Source organism: Nicotiana tomentosiformis, chromosome 6 (assembly GCF_000390325.3).
Source record: "Nicotiana tomentosiformis chromosome 6, ASM39032v3, whole genome shotgun sequence".
NCBI lineage: Eukaryota > Viridiplantae > Streptophyta > Magnoliopsida > Solanales > Solanaceae > Nicotiana > Nicotiana tomentosiformis.
The window spans coordinates 82533891-82543043 of NC_090817.1; the positions used below are offsets into that span (position 1 = coordinate 82533891).

General features: G+C 38.3%; 1 protein-coding gene across 1 annotated transcript; it reads left to right on the plus strand.

Annotated features, from left to right (window-relative positions):
• Window positions 1-873: 873 nt before the first annotated feature.
• LOC104113697 (transcription initiation factor IIA large subunit-like) lies at window positions 874-8858 on the plus strand. Its single transcript, XM_009623949.4, has 11 exons — window positions 874-1177; window positions 1405-1572; window positions 1655-1891; window positions 2090-2141; window positions 2232-2290; window positions 3517-3636; window positions 5243-5362; window positions 7880-7943; window positions 8028-8182; window positions 8316-8399; window positions 8524-8858. The coding sequence occupies exons 1-11, from the start codon at window positions 1055-1057 to the stop codon at window positions 8545-8547; spliced, it is 1206 nt and encodes a 401-aa protein (XP_009622244.1). The 5' UTR covers window positions 874-1054; the 3' UTR covers window positions 8548-8858.
• The last annotated feature ends 295 nt before the right edge of the window (window positions 8859-9153 follow it).

The following is a 9153-nucleotide window of genomic DNA, read 5'->3' on the forward strand; positions in this document are numbered from 1 at the left end:
GCATGAAATACGCTAGTTATGTTTTTTCTCTCTCTTAGATAGCTGGATATACCTATTTTTAAGGGATTGACGTTACTGTATTCATGAATACATGTGAATACATGCGCGTACAACTGTATTCATAAATACAGCAGCGCGAATACATGTGAATACACGCGGTACAACTGGACTGCCCTGATTTTAGACGCTTTTTGCTGCTGTATTCATGAATACATGGCGCGAATACATGTGAATACATGCGCGTACAGCTGGAATGCCCTGATTTTAGGCGTTTTTTCTGTTGTATTTAGTAACGGACCCAGAATTTTGTGCAAGCGGGTTCAATCTTAGAAGTATATAAATTTAGTCGTAAAATAATAGTTGTCAAGTGAGTTCAAATAAAATATTTATGCAAAATTTACACAGTTTTAATCCTAATTTATACACATACATAATATTATTTTTTTATGAAGCGGGTTCAGTTGAACCTGCTAGCCACCACTTGGGTCCGCCATTGACTGTATTCATGAATACAACAACGCGAATATATGTGAATATACTATTGTAATAATTAAATAGTAGCTATAAAAAATTATTTTGTATATGATAGTTATAGGAAATTAATGATCACTAATTAATAGTGGTTTTGAAAATACCTCTAAAAAGAACTATATGGCAAATTGGGAATACTAGTGGGTGAGTCGGTGACGCAGCTCTGGGCCGCTTAAACTGATCCACCCATGTCGTTGTCTTTTAAAAATCTCCCAATTTCTAAAATTTCTATTTTCCCCCAATATAGACAGAAAAGTTCGGAGCTACCAGATCTCGACACGTGTATATCACGCAACTAATCGGATGCAAACCTATTTATATTCCACTCTTTTATTCCTTCTCACTTCCGCTCTTCCCCTATCCTTTCAATCTCTCTCTCCGCCGCTCCGTTCACTTCAAACCCTTCACCGGCGTTCGAAAACCCTAGGCCCTAATTTCTCCCCAATCGGTTAGGGTTTAGCTCCGTAAGATCGTTATTTATTTTTATCCGTCAATTTATCTGATAAAAGTTAGATTCGGAGGAATGGCGAGTTCGACTACGAGCAATGTTTACATCCACGTCATCGAAGATGTCATCAGCAAGGTCCGTGATGAGTTCATCAACAACGGTGGTCCCGGAGAGAGTATCCTCAACGAGCTCCAAGGAGTAATTTCTCTTTTCTTTTTCAATCGATTTTTTCATTAATTAGCAAATTAATGACGCGATTTATGAAATTTGCAGTGTTTCTAGGGTTTTAATTTAGCTGAATGCAGATTAGTTACTATTCTAGTGGGTTTTTGTTGGTTGATATGATTAGTAATTGGGTCTTTTTCTGGATCCAATTAGGTGAATTTAATGGTTTTAAGTTTGATAGTTTAATGGCAATTTTTCAGTTGTGGGAGATGAAAATGATGCATGCTGGGGCTATATTGGGTACAACAGAGAGGAATTCAGCTCCGAAAGGGACAGGTCCAATAACAACCCCTGTTCATGACCTTAATGTGCCTTATGAAGGCACTGAGGAGTATGAAACTCCCACTGCCGATATACTGTTTCCTCCCGTGAGTACCGATTTTACTAGCTATTTAAAAGCAAGCATCTCATGGGTTCATAAATTGACACATGTATATTCTCCACTTGCAGACTCCATTGCAGACTCCGTTGCCTGGTACCGCCCAGACACCGCTACCTGGAACAGCGCAGACGCCCCTCCCGGGAACTGCCCAAACACCTCTTCCTGGAACAGCAGATAGCAGCTCAATGTATAATATTCCTACAGGTGGCAGTACTCCCTTTACACCTAATGAGTACTCTTCTTTAAATGATACTGGTGGTGCAACTGAGATGAAAGGCGGTCCAGGGAGACCTAGTCCATTTATGGTAGGCATTTTAACTATCTCCTTGTTGTATTCTGTACAAAGGAAATATGAATCTGTTTTTTAAGATTTATGTTTGCCATACCACATTTAGTTTTTCTAATAGGATGATTTGATGGCCTTTCCCATTTTTCTGTTGCTGCAAGTATTTTTGGTTTCCAGATAAGTATGGTATTGAAAATGTTTGCTTTGACTTGTGCAGCAACCACCCTCCCCTTGGTTGAATCAAAGGCCTCCCCTTGATGTTAATGTTGGTGAGGAAAATATTTGAATATATTCCATGGAAGCAAAGCATTTTGATGCATTACGTATATTAAACGTTAGTTGCCTTCTTCCTGCTGCAGCTTATGTCGAAGGACGAGAAGAAGTTGATCGCGGAGCTTCTCAGCAACCCATGACCCAGGTGAAATGTTATGCTTCTATATACTTGCTAAAGAAAGAAAAGCCACATGACATCTTTGTTCTTGTAAATTGTGTCACATGATGTTCTTGTTTTTCACACACACACACACACACATTATATATTATATATACTAATCTTGAATTTTATACCTGCAACATTTCCTCACAAGTAGACGTGCAGCAAGAGCAACTAAAAGCAAAGTAGTCCACTTTGTTTCGGCATGCCATTCTCATAGGTTAAAGATAATCCTTCTTTCACTGGACACTTCCAAACTGATTTTGTAATATTTTGTGGAACCTGTACAGTTACTTATCTTGGGAGTTCCAAAGTGCATTCTTTAATTCAGAAAAGAAATTTCTTTTTTTTTTTTAAAATCACGATATCATACCTGAACCGACTATAGATATAGCGTGTGTATCCTTCCTATAATTTATTTCTTTTTATGTATTGCATTTCTTTACTGCTGTTTACCGTGCTTACCTGAGCCGAAGGTCTTTCGAAAACAGTCTCTCTACCGGCACATGGTAGGGGTAAAGTCTGCGTACACACTACCCTCCCCAGACCCCACTTATGGGAATATATTGTGTATGTTGTTGTTGTACAATTACTTATCTTAGGAGTTCAGAAAGGATCCTTGCCCTTCTCATGTAGCCCTTTTCACTCTTCTTTTTAGAAAGCGTTCTTAGCTTTTGTCACTGTAATAACTATAAGGTGGTGAGGAACATGAGGTTGTTTAGCTGCTGACTGGGCTTGCATAACTTTTAGTTAGAATTTATTTATCTGCCTTGTTTTATTGCTTTTATTGGTCTCAAAGCAAAAATTAGTAATTTCGCTAGGTAGTAAATGCATTGCTGCCTAAATACATAATTTTAAATCAGAATGTTGCTGTGTATTGAACACATGTTTTATGTTCTTTAGAGTGGGGAAGAGGAGGTAGGTGTTTGATGCTTTGTCTGCATAATTTTGAGTTTATATCATCATGTTGGATGCAATTGAGTATTATGTATATAGCTCTAGGGAAGGAAATATTCGAGCTTGATTTGAATCTAGCAATTCTCAACCCTCATGTATACACAAGCAACACGTCTATTTATGTATTATGTCAATTTCCTGTACCATTGTACCATTGAATTTGCCCTTTCCCTTGGATTTGTGCGTAACATACTGCCTCTACAGAACATGTTAACTTTGGTTCAGAGTTGGTCTTGATGTCAGCTAAATTGCAGGACTTCTTTATGACGGCTGCTGGAAAGCGGAAAAGGGAAGATTTTGCATCTCAATATAACAATGGGGGATACATACCTCAACAGGATGGTGCTGCAGATTCAATATATGACATCATGAAGGCAGGGCTGCTTATTCACTGAATGAGATACTTACTTATATTTCAAACCTATGATATTAACTCTTGGATAACTAAAGCAAACAAGACTTGTGATCATATGAGAACTATAGCTGGAGTGAGCATTTGTCTGAGGGAATTAAAGAGGGGCCAAGGTTATTTAAATGTAGGCGGGAAGAGCTTGTACTTGTGTGGTTAAACAATGTAACACTTCTTTGTCATAGTGGTTGAGGGAGTCTTTTCACACTACTAAGTCAAGAGTTCAAGGCTGGTACAACTGGACAAAAATGTAACATTGTACAACCCAAAATGTTTAAATATAAGCTCCTCCGAATGGGTAAAACTTGTGATTTTGCACATCAAGCTTTGCTTTGTTCTCTAGAGGTTCTGTTGTCTCTTGGTTGCTATGATGTCTTGAATTCGTCAAAATGTTCCAATCAATCAACTCGGCCTCAAATCCAAACTAGCTTGGATCAGGTGTATGTATCCTTTGTAACCATTGTATTCTATCTGGCCTAATTCAATCCACTGTAGGTGATTTCCTCCATTTGCCTAAGTTTTGGTGGACAGAGTCACCCGGTACCTATGCTGGTGGGAGGTAGGAGGTACCTGGTGGATAGTCAAGGTGCATGCAATGCTGGGCCGGACTTATCTCTAATTAGAGTGTAGCAACAACGAAACCTTAATTAAAAAGCAACCAAACCTTAATTCCAACTAATTAGTATTGCCTATATCTGTGTGTTGCTTCCAATAGACAAGAGGGGTTGCTCTGATGGTAAGCAATCTCCACTTCCAACCAAGAGGTTGTGAGTTCGAGTCACCCCAAGAGCAAGGTGGGGAGTTCTTGGAGGGAAGGATGCCGAGGGTCTATTGGAAACAGCCTCTCTACCTCATGGTAGGGGTAAGGTCTGCGTACACACTACCCTCCCCAGACCCCACTAGTGGGATTATACTGGGTTGTTGTTGTTGTTGTTGTTGTTGTGTGTTGCTTCCATTTTGTTCTTTACTTAGCTATTGATTTCAACAAAATTGTAGGTCTTTTAGAACAACAATTTACCATGTGATTTTAGGTCTAACTTGTCCCATTTTAACACCTTACATTGGACATGTGCAATCTATCACCGAAGACATTTGCTCATTTTATTATCTATATGTCATGCTTGCACCCTCTGTAGAATATGATATCCAATCTTTTACCTATAAAAAAATACTCAATCTTGTATGAGCACACATTCACTTTTAAATACTAGGTGAAATATGTTTTATATCCATGGATGTAAAAACCTCCGCTTTTCCGGCTTTTCATCCCTGCTTCTCATTTGGGTTAGGTTGGGGGTGGGAAGAGAAAGCAGGTTGCTTACTTGGTCGATATCAGGAGTCATTTCTTGGAAGATTTACTCCTACAAGGAGAACAGAGTGGAGTTGCTGACACTGTTAAGAATAGAGCTCTTGGTGTGGAATTTCAAAATTAGAGGATTAGCTTAGTGGTGTCCTACTTGTCTGATTAGTTGCACTGCAACTCATGATACCCTTTTGAATTATGTTTCTATTTTCCAAATTAAAATTCCAACCTAGAATAAGAACAAGATGTACTGGTTTGTCCTATACAGGATGGTGAAGGCAGCAATATTCAGCTTGAGTTGGTGACGTCTATCCAAGCTGCTTCTTCTAGAATTCCTCAAGTTGATGGTCCAACCGACCATTATGACGAAGCGCTTTCGACACCCAATGTAAGTTTTCTTCTTTTATGTATCATCGTCATCCAAAGTCATATTCACTTGCTATACAAAGATCATGTGTTTGTCCTATTTATTCAAGCATAGTTACCCTCTTGATTGCACATACGGCATTTTAATTGCAGTTTTCATCCATGTGCTATGTATAGAGATGGCAATGGGGCGGTGCGGGTGCGGGGCGGGGCAGGTTTGAACGTTAGCGGGGCGGTGCGGGTTCAATTTTTAAATTAAAAAAACAACACGGGGCGAGGCGCGGGTGGGGATTTAATTTTTTGAACTAACAGACTGTACTGTATATTAGAGGATGCAAATTACATGTGTGAATCTCACAACATATTGTTCTCATCGAGCCAAGCATCAGTTCAGTTCTTTACACATATTCTATTATATTTTGCAATTATCAAGAAAGAACTGCTTTAATTTCTTCTTTAATATTATCTTAAAATAATTAGTATATACAATGAAGATCTTCTTTTATCCTAGGTTGATCTGGCCCCAATTCTTTTCAAAGATAATTCTGCTTCCTAATCTAAAAACTATATATTTAATTATGTCCGTCTGAACTGATACATTGTGCACTTAAAAGCAATGACAAGCAAAAAGGCTACTTCAAAAAAGCTAAGTATATGAAAGAGAGAGAGAACAATTTGGATATAATTAATTGTTTTTAAAAAAAAATCAGATTTAAGTCTAGCTTTCTGAAAAAGAGAGAATTTTTATTAAAAATATTTGTGGGGCGGGGCGGGTGAATGCGGGTGGAGTGCGGGGCGGGTGAATGCGGATTTAAATCCTATGCTATGCGGGGCGGGGCGGGTTAAAATTGTGCGGGTTCAGACAGAACCCACCCCGTACCCGCACCGCACCGCACCGCCTGCCATTCATAGCTATGTATATGTTTTTGCTTTAGTTGTGGCATTTTAATTTTTTGGGTGCCTTGAAAGTTTCCTTTCACACAGAATGAATTTCAAATGCTTTTGAGTTTTGAACTATGCTCGGATCCTTCAAAATCTCTATTGTACTCGTGTCGATCCGACACTATTTGGGTGTGGGTGTGGGATCCGAACTAGATTTGGTCACCTAACTTGGGTGCTTTGACGATGGCCAAGAAGTATAGGTTAATTGGGTACTTGGTTTGATTTAGGGATTGTCACACTCACACACACCCATACTTATATGTCGTAATATACATTTATTAGTGATATCCCAGCACCCACACCCTTACCCGTACTTCGATCCGTGTCCCCGAATCCTAAAATTTATGTGATAAAGAATCTGACCTAGACGTACAGCCGTATCGGATACCTGCACCCGTATCCTAGCAACACAGGTTTTTAAAGGTATTTTTAGTGCTTAAGGGTGTATATGTGGACAAAGGGCTTATTTCAATGAGATACAGATAACATATGCATGCTTTTCTTTTGAATGAAATAACATATGCATGTATTTGGATTGGGTAGCATTGAATCAGTGTTCTACTGAATAAGGCATGCTTGGGTTGGTTTGGAGCTGCCCCAAGACACTGCAGACCTTAGTTATTATGCGAAAACTTTCACCAAGTGTCCCTTTTAAGGGCTGGTGGTCAACTTTTGTCCCTACTTTCAAAGTGGTGCAAATATAGATCCAGCAGGAGAAATCCAGCAAAATTTCTTCTTCTTCCTCCTCCCACACTGATTTTGGATGAAAATTACATGGTTGTATAGAACTTTAGATATGAATTTTCAGCAGACGACCTTACTCTCATAAATGGGACCCTGTTATCTCTGCTTGATTTGCCCATCCAAACTACCTGACCCATTATGGTTGAAGGCCAAAATTTCTATATCTAAGAATTCAAGCCAATGTAAACTAATGCTGTTTTCTTTTACTTGTAAAAAAGTGAGAAACTAATTTTGTTTTCATAAGAGCAGCATGGCCTGATCCATTATGGTTGACCTAATTTCTGTTTAGTTTGACCAGGACAAAAACCTTCGTTTTCCTTCAATGGCGAAGCCACTATATCAGAAAGCAATTCTATTATTAAAGGGCAGTCAGAATTTAATGTGCAATCTCATACCCTTTCACATTTTCCTACTATTTTCTTAAACAGTCAATTATAACAAATTATTGAATTTTTTCTCTCTTAACCTACGTGAAAAGTCACCTGGTTATACAACTTATGATGAAGTGAGTAAATAAATAACTAATGCTACTCTATTCTACTTTTGACTGAGATATGTTATCTTTTTCACGAATAATTAGCTGCGCATCCATTCCTAGATTCTGTCCTCAGTTCTGGACTATGATCAACTAATAGGTAGAAGTGTCGCTTAGTGTGCATGTTTCTCTCTGTTTTTACTATTGTGCCTATCCTATAATGTATAATGCTTGAGGAAGCTTTCTAGCTCTTTTATTGGAGTGAAGATGAGAACTTCTTTATTCTCTTCTCCTTGTCATATTTATTTGACAAACATGAAATCTGATAGCTTTCGAATGGTATTCTAGTAACCTTATTTGTTATTTTCCAACTTGAAGATCTATGGTTATCAAGGGGTGGTCAATGAAGACTATAATATAGTCAACACACCAGCACCAAATGGTAATTTTCTCAGCTACATAGTCTTTATGGCTATAACTTATCCTCCTTCTGATGCTGCTGCAATCTCTTCTTTACATCCTTTAGATATGCAAGCGCCTACTCCTGCTCCCGTCCTTCAGAATGATGATGTTGATGATGATGATGAGCCCTTGAACGAAAACGATGACGACGATTTTGATGATGTGGACCAAGGGGAGGATCTAAACACAGCGCATCTAGTTTTGGCTCAGTTTGACAAGGTTAAAATATCGTTTTTGTTAATGTATTGAGGGGAAGATTTTGTATGCCCCATTCTGTTGTTTATCATGAAAAACAAAAGTGTCGTATCAGTCTTGATGTGCTACAAAGCTGACTTGATACAAGCTTCTGTAGGTGACACGTACAAAGAGCAGGTGGAAATGCACCCTTAAGGATGGCATAATGCACATAAATAATAAAGACATTCTTTTCAATAAGGTTGGATTTAGAACCTTTTGTTCTGATTTGCATTTTATTTTCTTTGCTAAAAAGGTCCCTTGTCATTGTTACTGTTATTTTTATCCATGAGTTGATCTATTTGGTTCATTGGTTACTTGTCCAGGCAACTGGAGAGTTTGACTTCTGAGGCAGTTGAAGGAAAACCTGGTTTGGCAGTAAAGGAGCTCAAATTGAAGAACCAATCAAGCTGATTACTTATTTTGTTGTTGGCATTTTAGTGAAAGTTAAAACTCGAGGAGACTAAGTTGCTTAATGCTCATTGCTAGAGAAGTTTTTTGGTTGGCCGAGTGTATATATATAGTAAAAGAGCTGCTGCTTGGCCTTATGGATTACTTGTTGAGCTTTTGAACTTGATCTGAGAGGAATGTATAATTTTCCTGTGTTGTACGTACGCCTTTGGAACATTTTGGCTTAATTTAATACAGTGGTATCTCTCTCTCTCTTGTCTGTTATTTTAGCTGAATTGTGCTCATGATACCTCTAGGATAGTTCCATGAACTGTGTACTTCTTGGATCAGTCATGCCAATATATTCCCAATTTGCATGTGTTGTGATATGTGACTTGTAACAATTGAGTTTAATTGCAGCTCTTACTGGTGTTTGGGAGGAAGGTTAGGTTTCGATGAAGTGCGATGTTCATTCATATATTAGGACATAGTTTGTTACCTTATTGCACATTTCTTACCCCTGTGTTAGCAAATGGAAATTAAAGAAGAAAATTTTCAAAATAGAT